General features: G+C 42.9%; 7 protein-coding genes across 7 annotated transcripts; 6 read left to right on the top strand and 1 right to left on the bottom strand.

Annotated features, from left to right (window-relative positions):
• Positions 1-200: 200 nt before the first annotated feature.
• SCP_1701950 (hypothetical protein) lies at positions 201-3,843 on the top strand (the record flags this gene model as incomplete). The annotated part of the gene is made up of 13 exons (XM_027764981.1): positions 201-569; positions 624-778; positions 845-923; positions 980-1,009; positions 1,066-1,125; positions 1,192-1,389; positions 1,812-1,901; positions 1,954-2,170; positions 2,223-2,367; positions 2,431-2,760; positions 2,813-2,940; positions 3,303-3,485; positions 3,560-3,843. 13 exons carry the CDS (start codon positions 201-203, stop codon positions 3,841-3,843), a joined length of 2,268 nt encoding a protein of 755 aa, XP_027620782.1.
• A 67-nt stretch (positions 3,844-3,910) lies between these two features.
• Positions 3,911-4,153, top strand: SCP_1701940 (hypothetical protein; the record flags this gene model as incomplete). Its single annotated transcript, XM_027764980.1, has 1 exon — positions 3,911-4,153. The coding sequence occupies one exon, from the start codon at positions 3,911-3,913 to the stop codon at positions 4,151-4,153; it is 243 nt and encodes an 80-aa protein (XP_027620781.1).
• Positions 4,154-8,122: 3,969 nt separating this feature from the next.
• On the bottom strand, positions 8,123-10,623 carry SCP_1701930 (hypothetical protein; the record flags this gene model as incomplete). Its single annotated transcript, XM_027764979.1, has 8 exons — positions 8,123-8,326; positions 8,772-8,911; positions 8,966-9,236; positions 9,277-9,653; positions 9,709-9,733; positions 9,803-9,836; positions 9,887-10,165; positions 10,229-10,623. 8 exons carry the CDS (start codon positions 10,621-10,623, stop codon positions 8,123-8,125), a joined length of 1,725 nt encoding a protein of 574 aa, XP_027620780.1.
• A 4,763-nt stretch (positions 10,624-15,386) lies between these two features.
• On the top strand, positions 15,387-16,103 carry SCP_1701920 (hypothetical protein; the record flags this gene model as incomplete). Its single annotated transcript, XM_027764978.1, has 1 exon — positions 15,387-16,103. The coding sequence occupies one exon, from the start codon at positions 15,387-15,389 to the stop codon at positions 16,101-16,103; it is 717 nt and encodes a 238-aa protein (XP_027620779.1).
• Positions 16,104-16,653: 550 nt separating this feature from the next.
• On the top strand, positions 16,654-17,967 carry SCP_1701910 (Transposon Ty3-G Gag-Pol polyprotein; the record flags this gene model as incomplete). The annotated part of the gene is made up of 1 exon (XM_027764977.1): positions 16,654-17,967. One exon carries the CDS (start codon positions 16,654-16,656, stop codon positions 17,965-17,967), a length of 1,314 nt encoding a protein of 437 aa, XP_027620778.1.
• A 1,779-nt stretch (positions 17,968-19,746) lies between these two features.
• SCP_1701900 (hypothetical protein) lies at positions 19,747-20,103 on the top strand (the record flags this gene model as incomplete). Its single annotated transcript, XM_027764976.1, has 1 exon — positions 19,747-20,103. The coding sequence occupies one exon, from the start codon at positions 19,747-19,749 to the stop codon at positions 20,101-20,103; it is 357 nt and encodes a 118-aa protein (XP_027620777.1).
• A 485-nt stretch (positions 20,104-20,588) lies between these two features.
• SCP_1701890 (hypothetical protein) lies at positions 20,589-21,131 on the top strand (the record flags this gene model as incomplete). The annotated part of the gene is made up of 1 exon (XM_027764975.1): positions 20,589-21,131. One exon carries the CDS (start codon positions 20,589-20,591, stop codon positions 21,129-21,131), a length of 543 nt encoding a protein of 180 aa, XP_027620776.1.
• Positions 21,132-21,953: the final 822 nt, after the last annotated feature.

Raw genomic sequence — 21,953 nt, 5'->3', positions numbered from 1 at the left:
GGATCAGGCCGTCGTCCAGGGTGCAGGAGGGTGCAGGAGAAGTGCGCGCCATTGCCTCGGTCGACAGCTAAGCTCGCCATACCACCAAGGCGGTGGTTAAATTTCTGGGTTATAATAGGGTAGTACTATACATTACCAGCCTCTCGGTGGAGAACTTCGCCATCGAGACTTTCGCCAATGCACCTGTAGCACTGCATAGCATGGCTTCTGATGTCGAACAGCAATCAAACTTACGTGGCCGACCCAATCATCTCAGACTTCTAGTCAGTGCACTTCTGCCTTCGGTACCTGTTGCCCCAGAGGACGGTCCTATAGCTCACCATTTTGGTGATTTTTCTGTTGACGAGGATGAAGGACCCTATTACAATGTGGATAAGGCTTGGGTCCACACCTTTCAGGTCCCAGAGGAACAGCTAGCTGGCCTTGTCAGCAGAGGAAACTACGGCCTCCAGCTTGTATATGATTTTTTCGCACATTTTGCAGAGCTCCTGAACATGGAGGCCAATGATGGCCTCATCCTGCTTACACAGAGGGTAGACACCCTCATTGCACTTATTACTCGAGTGTCAGTAATCAGTCTCTGAAGAACCACAATTCATAGCACTCACTGAAAGTCTCCGCAGGGTATGCAGTTCACTTCCGACAACAAGTGTAGCCTCATCTGGCCCAATGGCCCAGATGACTCTCACAGGAGCTGTCACCCCTTCTGGACCAAAGGACCTGGCTATGCAGCATCCGACACCGGAACTGCGAGGTTCAACAACACTCGGGAAGTGAGGTATGCAGATGATATCTATAACAGTGAACTGTCAGTATTGAGTCTGAGGTACTCTGTAGGTCGTAGGGCGAAAGCAGAAGCAGATAAGTCCAGGAGTACACTTGACAAAGTTGCCGAGCAAATTATGAACGTACCGGCAGCCAAGGTATGTTTGCGCTTCGTGTCACTTGTGACCTCTTTTGTGACCGAAGGTTCTCACAGGGTAAGAAAACAAAAGATAAGCCATCAAAGGTACAAACTAGTTGTACATTGAAGCGCATGGAACTTACATAATCTACGCATCTCAGAAGCAGCTTTCCAAAGTGAAGAAAGGACAGCCATTAGCAAAAAAAGCACACACGTCCAAGGTAAGCCTGCTGGATGTATCTAAGTCTAGAGACGAAGGCTGAGTGTTGAACTTTCTTGAGTCGAAGGATGCCAAGTCGGATGTGTCAGAGGGCGAGAACAGTCCGAGTGACCCCAGTGATATTGAAGAAATCCAGGGGAAGCCTGGACGTCCCGCGCAGAAGCAGAAGTGGGCATTCTCGCATTATACACCCATAGCACAGACAAAGAAGGAGAAGCCAATTTGGAAGTGGGAATGCAATTGGTGCAAGTACGGCAGTTCTCCTGTCAGTTTTTGTCATTCCTCTGCTAATGATTATCAACAAGGACTTTTCAGACATCACCTCGTACAAAGGGCTGTACAGAGCATTCAAAGGAGACGATCCAACTCCCTGCTTCAAGCAATTTCATATCACACTTGAAGAAGTGCTCGCACCTCCCATCAGATCACAAATTTGATTCCTGGCTCCAACGACAGGCAGGTGTTGCTGACGACACTCCTGAGACATCTCATACTGGATCTAGTAAGACTGTGCAGAGACAGATCATGCACAAGTTCACACAGCGCGGGCTGGAGAATCCCGAGAAGCACGTCACAAAAAGGGGTTTCTGAGAGCACTTCGTGAAGGCAATAATTGAGGATGACTTACCTTACACGTTTGGGGAGAGACCTGGGATGAATAAATGTCTCACATACGTCTTACCTCAGAACTACACCATTCCCGGTGGAGACACTGTGCAACAAGATCTGGATATTCTGTGTGAAACGTTGGATCAAAGGCTGAATGCAATTATTAAGGTAATTGTTGCTATCATTAAACATTGATCTCTGTCTCACTCAACTTGGACAGGAAAATGAGTCCAAGCTTGCCATTGCGAGTGACTTATGGACTAGCAAGAACTCTGTCTACGCATTTGCCGGTGTCGTTGGATTCTGGATAGATGAGAACTGGAACCTGATCGAGCAGGTACTGGAACTGACTCCTCTTGACGGGGATCACTCTGGCTCCACAACTGGGAGACTGATCTACAAGGCGCTTCGCAAACGCAAGGCCGCAGAAAAGCTCAGTAAGTGCTATGCAAGCTTAGATGATTGGAGAATACTAACAGACCAAATCAGTCACTAGTAGTGCAGACAATGCCTCAAGCAATGGGACCATAAATTGTACTCTGAGCACGAAAATCAATGAAGGTCATGGAACAGACCTGAAGGCTGAAGATGTGCAGGTTGGATGTGCAGGTCATGTCACTCACCTGGTTGTACAGTGCATGTTATTTGAATCTCTCAAACACTAACAGGCTTAAATCTGGATTACTGCCTTCATTAGATGTATACTGCACAGCTTAGGTCTTGCATCAGATCCTGATGTCGAAGATCTCTATGAAGACGCTCGCCAATTTCCCCTCACCTATGATCCAAGCCAAGATCCAGTCGTCCAAGAGGAGATGAAGGTGGCTGAGCAGGAGTTATCATTGGAGCAGTCTGGCAAACTCCTGGCAGTGGATGAACTTCAGGATTCAGCAGAGAGTACGGAGTCCGAGGAAGGAGACAGTGATGCGGGCGAATGTGGCAGTGACGTCGGTGCCGAGCAGAGGGCAGGTAAAGCATCCGAGACTGGCCGAAAGTCGAAGAAACATCTGTCTGCCATTGACAAGATGTGTGAACGGGTCCTGAATATGCCATATGGGTACTCAAGGACTCACATGTAGTCCCCTCACTCCACAGTTACATGCTGTTGTCGTTGACATCTTACACTCAGAGGTTTATCGCAAGCGCATGCAGCGACTCATTCGTCAGCTTTGCAATCCCAAGAACAAGCATCTGGTCCCCATTCGAGGTATGCCTATTCGATGGAACACCACCCATGCGGAGATCGAGTGAGGTCTCTTGTTATGTCCGGTATGAATTGATCTACATGTACTTACACCAGCATACCTGACTGAGAATGACTGACAAATAGGCAGTCAACCAGTGGATAGAGCAGCTAGACAAGGGCTTGACCGAAAAAAAGAAACGCGCAGTTAGCTGTAAGAAAAAGAAGTGGTACCTTGGGCGTGCAGATTGGGAGCTTCTTGAAGTGCTCTCCGAGATTCTCCTCGTACACTATGTATTCATGATATTTAAGGCTTGTCGCACTGACTCGTAGTCACTTCTGACTTGCTCAAGCCTTTTCGTGAGGTCACTCTTCACTTTTCCAAGTCCGGGATACCGACAATCTGCATGACCCTCCCTCTCTACAAATTCATGGAGGTCCATCTCAAGAGCTCGCGTGCAAAGGTGCACACCAAGCACAACTTAGGCAGGCTCTCAAGAACGGTCTGGAGAAGCTTGAAGTCCACATGAACAAGGCTTTGGTCTCGAAATACCCACTCCTTGGTGCAGGTGAGCCACCTTCAAGCTGAATGCTTTTCTTATCATCCTGATCCATGTACTCTCACTGCAAGTTCTTCATCCAGCTATCAGACTCAAATACTTCGAGCAAGAGGATCTCTGGGACCCGAAGATTCCAACTCATGCACGTCAAGAGTTTGAAGCACTTTACAAGAAGTATGCGGCTACTACTACAGCATCAGACAATGGAGCTCCATCTGTCGCGCCAACCACCAGCAAGCCAAATGCTGCACAGTCCGTTTTTGCATCTGCAATTGGCGTGGTGCCTGCGGCAAATACCGCTAGCGAGCTTGACATGTATTTCAATGATCTATATCCGTGCACTGATGAAGATGGTGCCTTGCCGTGATGGAAGGTATTTATGAGTTGACACACTGCAAGGACAACATTCAGAACTGATCTTTGATTACTGACAGATGCACACAAAAACATTCCCCATCCTTTCTCGCATCGCGCGAGATATTCTGGCTATCCCTGGTGTCAGCATTGCAGTGGAGCGCCTCTTCTCATCTAGCAAGCACACACTCTCCGATGTGCGCTCCTCTTTGGTGGCCCTATCAGGCTCAAAGACCATGGTTTCAAAGGAGCGATTGAAGCGAGGACTGGGTGCGAATCTTCCGTATCTCAACGGTATCTCTATACACCACGAAAATGATTAGATACCATTATACTACTATTATACTACAATTATACTACTTCACCATTAGATACTTGCCCTCGCTGTCGGCATAATAAAACATATTGTTATTATATAGCTTCTGACCGTATTTAATAATAATTGCGGAGCTCTAGGGTGCTTAACGTTCCATATGGTGGGAAACATGACCTGCAGGCCATGTGACGTGTGGCTGAAGACAAACATGCAGAATAAAATGCAAAAGAAATACCAGGAAAATTATGGTATGGCCTTTTGATGATAGTAGACTTGTAGATGTAACTAGACAATATTGTAGGCCATTGTAAATTCCTTACACATCCACACTAGATGGCATATTTGAATATTGTAAGGCCATACAAACCAATACTAGAGGGTGTAATAGAATTCAAGAAATGGTATAATGAGGCATTGAAGCAGGCTTCCTAAACACTACTAGACATACTAGGAGTCAATACAACACTTTGTAGGCTATTGTAAGCATCTTACAAAGTGACACTAGATGACATATCTCACTATTGTAGGGTCACATGTTTACTAGGACACTTAGAAGAAATTACTAGAGACTATTGAAGGTTACTGAAGATTCTTACAAAGTGATGCCAGGTAACACTTCCGACTATTGTACGCTTATTACAAACTCATACTACAAAATATATTAGGAGTCAGTATCATTGGGTGTTGTTGACTTGCTGAACATTGCTAGGCAATATACTAAGAGTTAGTAGGTAACTTTGTAGACTATTTAATAATGCGGCCCTTATCAACCCACACAACTTATCAATGTATAGTGGGATGTTGTAGGACACTTACTACACATTATTAAATGGCACACTAGGAGTTGGTAGAGGAGTTGATGTCTAGTGGAACATTGTAGGACACCTACTACACATTATTAGATGATACTAGGATTTAGTAGATAATATAATAACAATTTATTGTATACATTTTGATGTGTTGCTATAGACACATGGGTTATAGTTTCTAGTGTTATTTTTTGTAGTGATTCTTATATGCACATTGGTAACATTTTTTATAGTGATTCATATAGGCACATTAGTAACAGTTTTTAGCGTCATTTTTTGTAGTGATTCTTATAGCCACATAACAGCTTCTGGTGTTATTTTTTGTAGTGGTTCTTATAGGCATGTTGGTGACATTTTTTGTAATGATTCTTGTAGGCACATTAGTAACAGTTTCTACGGTTGTTATTTGTAGTGGTTCTTATAGGCACATGTGTAACAGTTTCTGCTGTTATTTTTTGTAGTGGTTCTTATAGACACATTGGTAAGATTTTTTATAGTGAGTCTTGTAGGCACATTAGTAACAGTTTCCCCTGTGATTTTCTGTAGTGGTTCTTATAGGCACATTGGTAACATTTTTTGTACTGATTCTTGTAGACACATTAGTAACAGTTTCTAGTGTCATTTTTTAGACTGATTCTTATAGGCACATGTGTAACAGTTTCTGCTGTTATTTTTTGTAGTGATTCTTGTAGGCATATTAGTAACAGTTTCTAGCATAATCTTTTGTAGTGATTCTTTTAGACACATATTTGTAACAGTTTCTGGTGTCATTTTTTGTAGTGATTCTTATAGGCTTGTTGGTAACATTTTTGTAGTGATTCTTATAGGCACACTTGCTAGTGTCATTTTTTGTAGAGATTCTTATATATTAAAAGTCTGTAGATAAATTTGTATACCAATGTAAGGCTCTTATAAACTCATACTACTTAGTGGAGTAGAATATTGTAGAATGCTTACCAGACATTATTATATGACATACTAGGAGTCAGTAAAGTATATAATAGACTATTCATGGTTTGTAGGTGGTATATTAGAATTTTGTAGATGACATTGTAAATTGTTGTAAGACACCTACAAACTGACAGTAGGTGGCCTTTCAGACTATTATAAGGCCTTACAAATAAATACCAGGTGCCATACCAGGCTATTATAAGGTCATTAGAGTACTGAGCAACTTGCTAAAAGTTAGTAAACTATGTAGTAAGATATTGTAGGAGCTTATCAAGCATTATCAGATCACATTATGGGGCATTGTAAGGTCTCCATTAAAAATGATAGGCAGTATGTCAGACTACTGTAAGGCACTTACAAACTAATATTAGATGTCATACAAAAAATCTGATGATATAGAAGAAAATTTCGAAAAAATTATAGAAATATTAGAAGAATTGTGGCATAATTATAGAATCGAAGATTCTAAGAAAGTTCTATCAGATAGTTACCTTAGAGTAAGTACATGACATTGTAGGCTATTAAGGTTATTCTTATAAGCTGAATATTAATGAATGCCTTTTTAGTCATATTTTTATATACATTTTATAAATTGATAATATCATTTTGAAGCTACTTTTTAGCTGAGTCTTTCAGAATGCACACTAGTCACTTTTTAGTAATGTTTTTATATAGTTTTTGCAGAACAACATAGTAGTATCATTTTGAAGCCATTTTGAAGCTCATTTTTTTGAAATGCATACTAGTCACTTTTTGGTAATGTTTTTATATACTTTTTACACAAAATCACATAGTAATATCATTTTAAAGCCATTTTTCAGCCGAGTCTTTTAGAATGCATACCAATCACTTTTTAGTTATAGTTTTATATAGATTTTATAAAATGACATAGTAATATCATTTTGAAGCCATTTTTCAGCTCAGTCTTTTAGAATACATGCTAGTTACTTTTAAGTAATTGCTTATTCACTTTTTGTGAAATGACATTGTCATTTTAAAGCCATTTTTTGGCTGAGTCTTGAAGAATGCATACTAGTCACTTTTTGGTTATACTTTTATATAGTTTTTCCAGAACCACATAGTAGTATCATTTTAAAGCAATTTTGAAGGTGCTTTTAAGGAGAGGTATACTAACAATTTTTAGTAACATTCTTGTATTGTTTTGATAAAAGAACAGAGTAATATCATTTTAAAGCCATGTTTTAAATAATCCTACTCTGAGATACTTAGTAATATGTCAAACTATTATCAGGCAGCTATAAATAAATAATGATTTACATTATACTATAATATCAACTGACATATAAGACTCATGTGATAACATAACATATTATTGTTATAAAGTGTGTTGCATACTCTAATACATTGCTATAATATTTTTATAAACTACAATCAGGTGACATCTTATAAGTAAGTTATAAGTATAATATTGTTAAAAGCTTACTATATATTACTAAGCAATACACCAGTTATTGAATAACATTATAGACTATTATAATGCTTTCATTTAAACAGCAGTGGCATTTTCTTGTAACTTTTTTGTATAGACATATAGATGACATGCTGGACTATTGCAGTACTGCTACCAAATATTTGTAAGTAAAATATTAGATGAACAGCATACTAAAATATTGTAATGCAGTTGTTTATGATACTTAGAGGATCTAAATAATATTATAAGTCATTCTAATACTTTATTTCTTTTTGCTATCGATATAATATGAATTTTTATATAATTTTATTTTGAATAAAAACAGAGTTTCAGAGGTACCAAAAATTATACTCTAACAAGAAAGACTTGCATTCTTTATACTTATTAGTATAACATCAAATTGTACTAGATTTTCACCTAAAGTGACTGTTTTAAGTGAATATGAATGATGAAACCTTGACATAAATACCTAATAAAAATACAACATGCTATGCAATGCAATGGATCATTCTTCACAAGTAATCAACTACTAAGGAGTAATACAAGATGATTAAAGTATGTGAAAACAATTAAATGATAAGAGAAAAAGAGGAACATAGAACCTCAGGAATCATTCCTGCCATGCAAAGCAATGGCCCACTCCCAACAAGTTATAGACAGCAGTTGTAGCGACCATAAGGTAATTCAACTTCTTATAGACAACCGAGAATGCCCGTCGCTGAGCAGCTCAATCCGCAGTCTTCCGCCGTTTCCTGGGGCGGTGCACAAGCTCGTCTCATTGCTCTCATGTGGCATTGATGGCGCGGACAAGCTGGGTATATTTCGTGGAAAGGCCTGGGTAGAGCTGGTCGAATGTCTGCCTGTTACTGCCATAGGCTGTGTAGTACTTGTCGACGACCTTCTGTATCTTGCCCCATTTGACGGCCTCGCTCCGGTATTGTGAAGGCTTGAAGTGCTTCGGCCACTCCTTGAGAGGCAGGAGTAGACCCTTCACGTTGTCGCCTGAATTTCAGTAGCGCAGACAGTCTTCTAGGGAGCGGGTGTCTGGTATGCGCAGTTTGGAAGGGTCAACTGCAGCGACATCAGCGTGAGTTGCACACTTGGCTGAAACCAGTCGAGAAGCCGCGATGCAATTTTCACTCGAGACTGGCAGTGCTGATTTGCATGCGGGAGTGAGACTGATGGGGTCAATCACCTTGTGGCATCTCGCGCCTCGATCGTGAGGTTTCAGGTCTGGCACCACAAGTGGTTGGATGACCGAGACAGCTCTGTTGGAGCAGGTGGTGCTAAACACTGCGCAATAATATCTACTAGTCAGTATGAGATTTACCTTATGAAGGAGTAAACAACATACATTGTGTTCTGACTGCACTAAAGCATGCATGCACGGACAGTGGCTTATGCGACACTGCAGTGACAGAGGGGTGTCTAACTTTCTGGTGGTGGTGAATGTCGGTGACGGTATCTGAATGCAACACAGCTCGTGACCCTGGCCCAGACTCGGAAAGCCCGAGAAATGCATCTGTGATGAGAGGGGCTGAGGGAGTCCAGCTCAAAGGATTTGTGTTAGGTCCTAATCACAGTCAGAATCTGAATGCAGCACCTGTTAGAGTGTCAATGGGCTCACCGAGATGGTGCACATGACCGGGTGTGGTGAGCACCTGAGACGGCTGAAAACTCGATACTATTCTTGCAATCTCAACTCGTTTTGCACGAATTTCCTCGAGAATGAGAGTCATACTGTCAGAGGAAGCCATGGCCAGGCCTGATTGGTGCACTGCATCATCACCCATAAAAGTGACGTGGTGCTCAAAGCTCCTGCTAGGCATGACCATGTCACTATAGCCATGCTCGTACTTGCAGACCTCATCGAGAAGATATCGAGTGAGGGTAGTTACCTGCTGGATATGAGCTTTTACTTCAACAATAGCAATGTACCTCGAGATGCACACTCTCTGTTGGTGACCAGCCCCCCTGCCACTTCACAGCCTTTAGACTCCATTTACGATCTGGGCACCACATGAAGCACCACTGAGCCCCGCCACATCGAAAGCAGTGTGTCGTAAACTTGCCAGGCCACACAGCAAGAAGTTCGATGCCTGAGACAAAGTGCTCAAGCAACTTCTTGATCTCAGCATGGCCAACTGCAGTGCCAATCTTCAACTTGCCCGTGGATGCAAGGGCCGGAAAAATGAAATCAGTTTTCTGGAGTGGATGCTGCATCTGCTCAGCAAGGTGGTTCATCCAGTTGATTGTATGCATGTAGCAGTCGAGGTGTGGAATAGTGGAGTCAAGTGGAATATCGTAGTTATTCGCTGTAGGTGGCAATGTGAGTCAGCGACAACTGAGAACTTCAGTCGGAAAGCGTACATTTCTCAGGATTGTCTTGATTTGTCTTGCACCAGGTCAGAGTGAAGTGGTGAAAGTGCGTGCCATCACGCTCGTCTTCAAGACAGAGTCACACATCACCCGCTGTCAGATTGATGGCCTCATCACACCTGTTGCCGTAAGGGCATCAATATCCAAGTGAAATTGTAGAGCAACGAACCTTGTCCACAGGGTGAATGCAATAGACACAAAAGCCTTCCAGAAGAGCTGTTGTGTCTTTGAAATCTTCTTGCTGGAGCATGCATGGTCTGCATATGCGAACATTTTCTCGATGTTCTTCGAAAGCATGGGGAGGCTGTGACTTGAATCACTTGATCGTTGATACTCCTTCTTCAGTGATTCATGGAAAGATGAGTATGACAGATCAAACACAGGATTCCCTTCCCACTGCCCAGTCGTGCCGTTTTTTCGCCAGAAATTGCCCTGACAGAGGTGTGTGCTATCAGTTGACAGTGCATTAGTGTCCTCATACTGCATTACTAGAAATAATCAAAATACTCACTAAGTGAAGTAGTGCTTGAATGCAGACCGGATGCCCTCCGCAGTCTTGTAACTGTTTTCTTGAATCTCGCACTTGTATATGACAAATGCGTGGAGGGCTTTCGGGGTGTACTCCGATACTGTATCAAAGGCAACAGCTATTGCACTGCTGTCCAGGGCATCCATGCTGGTACCGTCAGATCCTTTCATGCTCTCCGCCCACTTTGCAATCCATGCCTTACCTTCTCGGACATACTGCTTGTAGCCATCTGATGTGCTCTCTGCACGGAACCAAGCATCTACCTTTGCCTTGCTCAGTTTATTAAGTGAGGCATATGATGGCAGGAAATTGATGGTCAATTTTTGGCCGCCCTTAGACTTCTTCCTTGGTGTTGGAGCAACACCATGCTGGACCATAGTTGAGGTGCACAATTAAGCTCAAGTTCGAACATTGAAGTAGCCTGAAACAACTTGAGTGATATCCGTTCGTCTCCACCACCAGTGTTAAATGTTCACAATACGAGCCATTGTGGTAAACCTTACACGTGAATCTCTCATCTTACTATGTTAGATTTACCTGTGTTTTGTAAACTTAAGGCATAAGTTTTATAATTCTTGGAGTGATTTACATCTTGTTATAACTTACAATATTGTTGGCATTAGTCTCCCTGTTGTCACTGTCCACTCACCATTGCTTGAAAGTCAAACTCAGTGCGCAGGCTTCACCCTTGATATGTAGTGAAATTCTAACTCTAAGGCATCATTGTACAAAATTCCGAAACTTAAGTCCTCACATTGCTTGTAGTGCAACATTCAGGTGCACTGCCAACTGGCTATCATCAAAATCCTATGGATCCAAGGTTCTGTTGTGATTTTTTTCCATGTTCAGAAGTCCTGTTGTGAATTTTTAACATTTTAGAAGTTGAGTTGTGGATTTCTAACACATCCAAAAGTCTGGTTGTGAGTTTCTAAGATGTTCAAAAGTCTAGTTGTGAATTTCTAACACATTCAGAAGTCCCATTGTGAAAATTTGCTGTTCTTAGAAGTCTCCTCGTGAATTTTCAATGTGGTCAGAAGTTCCGTGATGAATTTCCAACATGGTCTCAAGTCTTGTTGTGAGTTTCTAACATGGTCAGAAGTACCCTTGTGAGTTTCTAACCCAGTCAGAAGTCCTGTTGTGAGTTTCTAACATAGTCAGAAGTATGGTCGTGTGTTTCCAACATGGTCAGAAGTATGGTCGTGTGTTTTTAACATGGTCAGAAGTATGGTTGTGTGTTTCCAACATGGTCAGAAGTCCTGTTCTGAGTTTCTAACATGGTCAGAAGTCCTATCGTGTATTTCTAACATGGTCAGAAGTCCCATCGTAAATTTCTAACATGGTCAGAAGTCCCATTGTGAGTTTTTAACATGGTCAGAAGTACAGTCGTGTGTTTCTAACATGGTCAGAAGTACAGTCATGTATTTCTAACATGTTCAGAAGTCCAGTTGTGAGTTTTTAACGTGGTCAGAAGTCCAGTGGTGAGTTTTTAACACGGTCAGAAGTACGGTCATGTGTTTCTAACACGGTCAGAAGTACAGTCGTGTATTTCTAACATGTTCAGAAGTATTACTCAGCAAGCACCTCTGTGAGTTTATTATGAAGAGAACTTCAAGTTATACAGTTTGTTGGATTTGGGCATATCCTATGGAGACTGCGGAGGCCAGGAGGGATACCTTATGGACTGATCAAACAGAAAAGAGGCTTACCATATAAGTATACACACATTTGTTATCTTGAAACTAACCATTTGCCACAATTCCAATACCTGACTGGCACAGCTACAACATAACATAGAGTACAAGTACAGACCCTCCTCAGCACTTGTTACATGATGGAGCACTGAGGGTGAGTTACTTTACCTACCTGCATACCCAAGTAGTACGCTGATGTGCTGTAGATGTTTGTTTTATTTCCTTCTACTTAGGTATGCTCAATATATAGCACTCGTTACATGAAGGAACACTGAGGATATTTGTTTTATTTTCTTCTACTTAGCTCCATTGCTTGTGGCCTCGCAAGACAGTTTGCACAAATCAGCACTAAACATGTTACATGATGTTGTTTCTAAATATATTACAAATTCACACTAGTACTTCTGAACATGTTAGAAATATAGAACAGTACTGTAGAGCTTGTTAGAAATTCATGACATAACCTTTCACCGTGTTAGAAATTTACAACAATACTATGAAGCTTGTTGGAAATTCACAACAGGGCTTATGAGCATGTTGAAAATTCATAAAGGTAATACTGAATGTGTCAGAAATCTATGACCAGACTTCTGACTATGTTAGAAATTCACAAGGAGACTTTTGAACATGTTGAAAATATACAATGATACTTCTGAAAATGTTAGAAATTCACAAGGAGACTTTTGAACATGTTGAAAATTCATGATGGGACTTCTAATCATGTTAGAAATACACGACAGGACTTCTAACCATGTTAGAAATTCACGATGGGACTTTTGACCTTGCTATAAATTCATGATGTGACTTCTGTCCTTGTTATAAATTCATAGCAAGACTTCTGTCCTTGTTAAAGATCCATGACAGTTAGTAGAAATTTACAAGTAGACTTCTAAACATGTTGAAAATACATGAGGAGACTTCTGAAAAGTACATGTGCTGACTATAGTCTCTTATATTCTGCTGAAATTCAAAAGACCTACTCTGTATGGCATCCTTCTATATAATACTCAGTCTTGGTCAAGTATGAGACTACCATTTTACACTGTTCACTGAAGCATTTTGATGGTGGGTAACACATGAATAATACTAATAAGCATGTATATACAGGTTGAAGACCCTCATTATCATCAGAATTGCTAGATTGAAAAATCTCAGGTTCAGAGGTTCAAACTGGTTCCAAACCTATGGTTCAGACTTGGTTCTGGTTCAGTGAGTTTACTGTAGGTTCAGGTTCAGGTTTTATGAAAATGACATGTGAACCAGACCAAACTGAATGTTTGCAATACTAAGAAATTCAGGAAGGGGACTTCTGAACATGTTAGAAACTCACGACAAGACCTCTGGACATGTCAGAAACTCATGACGGGACCTCTGAACATGTCAGAAATTTATGACAGGACTTTTGGTCATGTCAGAAATTCACGATGGGACTTCTGACCATGTTAGAAATTCACAAGGAGAATTTTGAACATATTGAAAACACACAAGGGTACTTCTGATCATGTTAGAAACTCACGATGAGACTTCTGACCATGGATCATGTTAGAAATTCACAACAGTACTTCTGGCCACATCAGAAATTCATAACAGGACTTCTGGCCACGTTAGAAATTCACAACAGGACTTCTGTCCACATTAGAAATTCACAAGGAGACTTTTGGACATGTTGAAAATACACAACGGTACTTCTGATCATGTTAGAAACTCACAATGAGACTTCTGACTATGGACCATGTTAGAAATTCACGACAGTACTTCTGGCCATGTCAGAAATTCACGACGGGACTTCTGACTATGTTAGAAATACATGATGACACTTCTGATCATGTTAGAAATACACGACGGTACTTCTTAACATGTTAAAAACTCACCATGTGACTTCTGATCATGTTAGAAATACACGACTGTACTTCTTAACATGTTAGAAACTCATGACAGGACTTCTGATCATGTTAGAAATACACGGCTGTACTTCTTAATGTGTTAGAAACTCATGACAGGACTTCTGATCATGTTAGAAATACACAACGGGACTTCTGATCATGTCAGAAATACATGATGGGACTTCTTAACATGTTAAAAACTCACCATGTGTTACAACGCTCCTCAGTTATGGCGCATCTTTTCTTTTTCCTTTTTTCATCCCCTTTACTTTACCAGACCACATGATCCAACACGTGACTCATTGGAGCGCAACCTCTGATTTTATACCCAGATGTCCAGAACCCCTAGTCTAGGGTTACACCGGATCCAACTCCGGACCCTCTTCTTATCACACATGCAAGACGTGCATGTATGCCTCATCTTTACCTCGTTCTGATACACGACTCGTTATCCCCATTAGTACTGATTATCTCTCACGATCTTACTCAGCTTTCTCATATATATTACTTCCTTGCTGTTACCTTGCCCAGACATCGTCTCACCTTATCTAGCCAATGAACGATCCCGTATTACTGCATAGTACTGTGGATACCTTTTGTATAAGTAGATGACCTCGTCGAGCTGGATCCCCATCTCGACCTGGTTACCATTAAACCAGTTTTTCACTTGCCTTTAACTGAGATCGACCGTCAGTAGCAGACAGCTACTACGAGTCATAAGAATGAACTCTAATTGACCTTCAGTGCGAGGACATCGCCAGAAGTGTCACTTGAACGGACTTATGTCTTAGACTAAGACCTTGTCTCGTGACGACTCGACTAGACGCTCGTGTTTCGCTGCCGCGTAACATTAGGTCGAGATCTTATTACTCTCTGTGACTTCCCAAAAGTCTAACAACAAACTACCGACCGGACCGAACCTTGAAGACTAAAAATGATACACCCGATTTGATTGCTAAAGCACCATTTGAGATTACTCTGTAATTGAGGTAGCTGAAGGGATAGACTGATCATTCATCTTCGGAGAGGGGTCTGTCCGAGAGACCAATAGGCCGAGGAGGCTGAGGTAATCACTCGAGCAATCAGCAAATAAGTGTATCAGTTTGAAGACAGAAGACACTCTACGGGCTTGTTAGCCGACGACAAACGAACCCACTTAGTTAAGGACAGTGTGCAGTCTACGTGTAGACGTAGGTCACACAGGAGAATTTATCCACGCTGGATTTGAACTTTATCAACCCGACTGCTCTTCCCAAGCAATACATTGATCTCCTCCCATCTCAGGCAGAGTGGGACGCGCAGAGGAACATACACGTTTTAAACGGACGACCCTTATTCATCAGACCAGACCAGCACATCGATCACCCAGGTGGTGACTACGAAGCAAATCTACCCCATAACGTTGGAGAGCTTGTACTGCTACATATCGCAGACAGCGGTATACCGATCTCTTATCGAGGAGAAAGATCAGACACCCCTTGGAACCCCCCTGCCCAGGATCCCATACCACAATCGACTCTTGCACCAATCGTAATCATTGACGTTCCACCAGTGGCTACAATTACCATGGATGAAGGTCGTCATCATGTTAGTCAAAAGGAACTTGGTTTTAGAAAACCCGAGATCTTCAACGGTTCAGACCGTTCGAAGCTCAGGGAATTTATAAACCAATACAAGAATTACATGGCTGGAAATAGCCATGTCTACCAAGAGGATAATCAGAAGATTGCATTCGTGCTGTCGCACATGCAAGGAGGGACAGCAGGATCATGGGCGCAGAGCTTCATAGAAACGGAACTCACCAATGATGAGTTCCTTTCTTATGAAAATTGGAAAGAGTTCATTGCGAGTGTGAACAAAGCATTTGGCGATGAAAATATTGAAGAAACCACTCGTACCTTGCTACGTAACATCAAGCAAGGGACTCGTACCGCGGATGACTACATTGCCAAATTCCGATCGCTTGAATTCAAGGCGAAATTAGAAGATGCCGGAAATATCGAGTATTTCAAGTGGGGACTTAACGACCCACTCCGACAAAGGATATATGGGATGAAAAGCATGCCCAAGACACTTGACAAGTGGTACGAATATGCCTCACAGTTTGATAACCAATGGAGATCTGCTCAGATCTTCAAGCGAGGAGCCACTACGATGACACGAGGAAAGGGCCGATCTGTCCATCGTCCCTACTACTCGACTTCTGCAAAGGATCCAAATGCGATGGATGTTGATCATATCAATATCTCGCGCTTGTCCCCGGACGAACGACAGAGAGAATGAAAGAAGGATTATGTTTCCTATGCGGAAAGAAGGGCCATATAGCCAATGACAGACAATTTCACCCCCAATCTGGAAGTTTCACCCGTGCTAGAACGATACAGCCCGAATTGGACACAGACACAATCACATGGATCAAGAAGATGCGAGAAGATCTTGTACAGAAGAAGGAGATACCGAAGGAAGAAATCAGAGAGGAACAGATCGCCTATGTGCGAAACGTCTTCAACGACATGTCTGATGAAGAATGAACCCAGTTGGGTTTTTGAAACGACGGCCACTAGTAACACATGGACTGTCGTATCTTACCGTATCTCCCCTCATTATTTGTAACACTAGCGGAAATTCAATCACTGTGAATATTTCGTTGGAAGAGAAGGAAGACGTTGCAACAGAAGCCTTGATCGATTCCGGTGCGGCCGAAACGTTCATGCATATTCGATTTGCAGAAGAAAATGATTTCCTTAAATGGGAATTACCGAAACCGATTAAAGTTGTAAATGCAGATGGCACGCCGAATCAGATGAGTATCATTACCCACTGTACCTGGAAGATGATGAAGATTGGAGGAAGGAAGACGCTTACTCGCTTCCTCTTAACCGGCATTGGCAAAGAGAATGTACTTCTCTGCATGTCGTGGCTTAAACGCCTCAATCCAATGATTAATTGGGAAACTAGTGACTTTTGGTTTGGCAAAGACGCCAAATGGCCACCGAAACCCACTGTCGAAGAGGTACCAGATGAAGAAATTTCAATTTTCAAGGAAGATGACCTCCCGGAGTTAATCACCACCGAAACTTCTCCGACTTCATTTGGACATTCAGAATCTATCAGAGAAATCATGGCCGATGACACTGAGCGTGGCAAGTTACCCGCAGTGCGGAATGATACCGAACCAGACAACCCACCATTAGAACCCTCTACGGATCAGTTTGATGATGACGATCTAGTTGTCTCCTATATTGCAGGAGAACCAGTTATTGGAATATTTAAACCCATCAGAAAGGAATCACCTTTGACAAATGAAGGAACTGGAACCACAGTCATCACTATACGAAGAGGCCCCACCATCGGAAGAATGACACACAGTACTCGATCCCCATTATTCTGTAGTACACAGAATACGGTTTTTTATAAACCATCCAGTAAATTACAGGAATTGGCACAACAGACACACAAGGAAGCATCAGCTGTAGACAAACCCAAAACTGTTGAAGAGTTGGTCCCCGACTACCTCCACGATTTGAAGTCAGTCTTTGAAAAGAAAGCAGCTGAATGCTTCCCGGAAACCAGGCCTTGGGACCACGCCATTGACTTGAAACCCAATTTTATTCCACGCGACTGTAAAGTCTATCCGTTATCGCTCAAGGAAAAAGGAGCAATGGATGACTTCTTGGAAGAAAATCTGCAAAAGGGATACATTCGACTGTCGAAATCCCCCATGGCCTCGCCATTCTTCTTTGTTGGAAAAAAAGATGGAGCACTACGTCCCTGTCAGGACTACCGATACCTGAATGAAGGGACGGTGAAGAACGCCTACCCTCTTCCGCTCATTTCTGAGCTCATGGATCAACTCAAGGGTGCATCGATCTTTACAAAAATGGATTTACGCTCCGGATATAACAACATCAGAGTCAAAGATGGTGACCAATGGAAGGGCGCGTTTAAGACAAACTGCAGACTTTTCGAACCTATGGTCATGTTTTTTGGACTCTGCAACTCCTCGGCGACTTTCCAAATGATGATGAACGCGCTCTTCAAGGACATGATCGATGAAGGATGGATAGTCATTTACATGGATGATATCCTCATCTTCTCGAACAATTTGGAAGAACATCACGTTCGAACCCGATGTGTACTCCAATGACTCAAAGACAACGACCTATTCCTTAAACCGGAAAAGTGTTTCTTTGATGTTAAGGAAGTCGAATTCCTAGGCATGATCATTCAAGAAAACTACATTGGCATGGACCCCATCAAACTTAAAGGAATTGCAGAATGGCCTGAACCAAGCACGGTAAAAGGTGTTCGCTCTTTCCTTGGGTTTGGAAACTTCTACCGGAAATTTATTGCCAACTTCTTGGATATTGCCAAACCGTTGACGAACCTTACGCGTACTGCTGCTGGATCTCCACCTTTTGAATGGACAACAGAATGTCAGACAGCTTTTGATACATTGAAACAAAGATTCAGTACTGGCCCAGTGTTGTTGCTGCCCGACAAAGCAAAACCCTTTATTGTCGAATCTGACGCTTCCAAGTTTGCTACGGGTGCAGTTTTACGACAAGCTGATATCAATGGAGAACTCCATCCTTGTGCCTACATTTCACAGACGCTCAATCCAGCTGAACAAAACTACGAAATCTACGACCATGAACTTCTCAGAATCATTTGAGCCCTTACCGAATGGCACCATTATCTAGAAGGCTCTCCTCATCCCGTCGCAGTTCGCAGTGATCACAAGAACCTCACGTACTTCCGTACAGCCCAGAAGTTAAACCGCCGACAAGCACGATGGAGTCTCAAACTATCACAATATGATCTTCACCTAATCCATGTCCCTGGCACTCAGATGATCCAATCTGATGCACTATCTCGTCATAATGGACTTGATGACAGTGAAAGTGACAATGAAGATCACATCCTTCTACCCGATGCACTGTTTGTGCAATCCATTTCCCCGACGCTATTTAACGAAATCAGAAATCACGCAGCAAAGGACCTCATTGTTCATGAAGCCCTTGAAGTGATCGCGCACAAAGGGCCATTCCCAATGAAATCCTCGCTCTCCGATTGGGAAGTTCACGATGGTGTCATCCTTTACAAGGGAAAGATTTATGTTCCACCATCCGAACCTCTTCGTCGTGACCTTGTCCGACTACATCACGACTCCCCTGCCATGGGCCACCCTGGAAAGTTCAGTACTCTTGAACTCCTACGTCGTGAATTTTGGTGGCCCGGCATGTATGCATTTGTCAACAATTACGTCGAAGGCTATGCTGCCTGTCAACAGATGAAACCGAATACTCACTCAACTCGTATTCCTTTGGAACCAATCCCCGCAGACCCACACGCATTACCATTTTCCTGTTGCACCACAGATTTTATCACTGACCTCCCTGTTTCCAATGGCTTTGATTCAATTCTGGTCGTGGTAGACCATGACCTTACGAAGGGGGTGATTCTTACGCCCTGTCTCAAAATGATCACAGCTGAAAGGACAGCCAAGATTTTTCATGACAAAGTTTACTCACGATTCGGATTACCCGACCGAATCATCTCGGATAGAGGACCTCAATACGCATCCAAGGTCTTCCAAGAGTTAAATCGACTACTCCAGATTAGATCATCGATGAGCACAGCTTATCACCCTCAGATGGACGGAGAAACAGAACGAGTCAACCAGGAGCTGGAAATCTATCTTCGACTCTATTGCGGAAACAACCCTGAAACATGGGCTGACTGCCTGCCAGACCTCGAGTTTTATCATAACACGAGGGAACACTCGGCACGGAAGATGAGCCCATTTCGTATCATGATGGGATACGAACCACGTGGACTCCCTTCTGTATTCCCAAACACAAACATTCCATCAGTTGAATCCAGGCTTGACATGTTGCAGAAGATAAGACTAGAAGCGCTAGCCATGCACGAGTTAGCCCGACAACAGATGGCGGACCGAGTCAGACAAGGATCGCCGAAGTTTACACTAGGACAGAAGGTCTGGCTAGACTCAAGGAACCTGAAGGTCAACTATGCCTCGTGCAAGATAGCTCCAAAGCGTGAGGGGCCATTCGAAATTGTTGAAGTCATCGGACCAGCCAACTATCGCCTTAGACTCCCGAAGACCTGGCAAGTTCATTCCGTGTTCCATGCCGCCCTTCTATCTCCTTATCACGAAAATGACATACATGGTCCGAATTACGTGAACCCACCACCTGATGTCGTGGATAATGAAGAAGAGTACGAAGTCGAAGCAATCCTGAATCACAAGGCATACTGAGGTCACCTGAGGTACTTAGTCAAGTGGAAGGGATATTCGTCAGCAGAAAACTCGTGGAAACCTGCCCACAATTTACAGAATGCAAAGCAGACCCTCGACGCATATAAAAGGACGAGGGGAATCGAGTAGAGGATGAGGAAACTGGAATGACTACCACGACGGCCTTCCTAGTTATCTTCCTAATCGTCCTCCACTGCACAACTCTCGCTTTCCTTTGGATCATCCACCGAATCCTTATCAGACAACTCATCGAACACACGCTCTTCACACGAGACAACCCACATGCTAATGGCTGGGGTGATCAGAACGATGCCTGGAACCGACCAGGCAGTTCTTATTTCTGTGGGAATGCTCTTTATCGCCCAATGGATTTTTATCTATTTGATTGTTACCCACATCCACGACTTTCTATTTCACATCACAGATAATCGCAATCCCCTTGATGACCGAAAGGTATAAAGGGAGGAGAAAACAACGTATCACCAATGCCCACTTCTGCTATAGACGACCTTGTTCACAACATACTCGCTGAAGTCGTTTCTACGATTATGAGCACCCCCACATCACCTACGCTTGTCAATGGAATACCCTCCCGAACACAAACACCCTTCATCCACGCTTCATCACCTTCACCTTTAATCGAACTCAGTCATGCATCGGACGAACAAGAATTTGCTACACGTCTGATCTCGGCCATCTGCACCCCTGTTGACTTCACAGATATTCTCGTCGCCCTACGAAATTGCCCGCAAGATCGACAAGCAGTGGTTTCTATGCAACGAACATTAGAAATGGTCAAGTGGATGCAGACGGCCAGACAAGAGCTCATCGCAGCAGAGGAGAGGACGAGTAGAGCCCGAACCAGAGTCGACCAAGTCTGGTCTCTGATGCGCAGTACAGTCAGTCGTATAGCACAGGAGATCTGGAGGGAGCATGGGGACGAAGACATTGGGCACATCCTCAGATACACTATTGATGGGAGACCCGCATCCACTCCTCGTTCATCACCAGAACCAATTCCTGTTTGACCTCGCCCCCCTCGTTCACACGTGCCTACAGGTCACTTCCCATTATCGCAACCCTCCTTCTCACATGCATCGACTTCTTCGCATCACAGTCACCCCTATCGTGATGGATGTACGCATGAACAAGGACCACAAGCTGGCCGAAGGATGTGCTACAGATGTGGAGGTGATCATTATGTCCGGGACTGTCCCCAATGACGATGAAGACTACAAATATTTCTTGTGGGACAAGAAATGTTAGACGGGAGCTGATGTTACAACGCTCCTCAGTTATAGCACGTCTTTTCTTTTTCCTTTCTTTGTCCCCTTTACTTTACCAGACCACATGATCCAACACGTGACTCATCGGAGCACAACCTCTAATTCTATACCCAGATGTCCAGAACCCCTAGTCTAGGGTTACACCGGATCCAACTCCGGACCCTCTTCTTATCACACATGCAAGACGTGCATGTATGCCTCATCTTTACCTCGTTCTGATACACGACTCGTTATCCCCATTAGTACTGATTATCTCTCACGATCTTACTCAGCTTTCTCATATATATTACTTCCTTGCTGTTACCTTGCCCAGACATCGTCTCACCTTATCTAGCCAATGAACGATCCCGTATTACTGCATAGTACTGTGGATACCTTTTGTATAAGTAGATGACCTCGTCGAGCTGGATCCCCATCTCGACCTGGTTACCATTAAACCAGTTTTTCACTTGCCTTTAACTGAGATCGACCGTCAGTAGCAGACAGCTACTACGAGTCATAAGAATGAACTCTGATTGACCTTCAGTGCGAGGACATCGCCAGAAGTGTCACTTGAACGGACTT

This window comes from Sparassis crispa (assembly GCF_003851025.1).
Source record: "Sparassis crispa DNA, contig_000016F, whole genome shotgun sequence".
Lineage (NCBI taxonomy): Eukaryota > Fungi > Basidiomycota > Agaricomycetes > Polyporales > Sparassidaceae > Sparassis > Sparassis crispa.
This window is presented reverse-complemented; position numbering and strand designations above follow the sequence as displayed.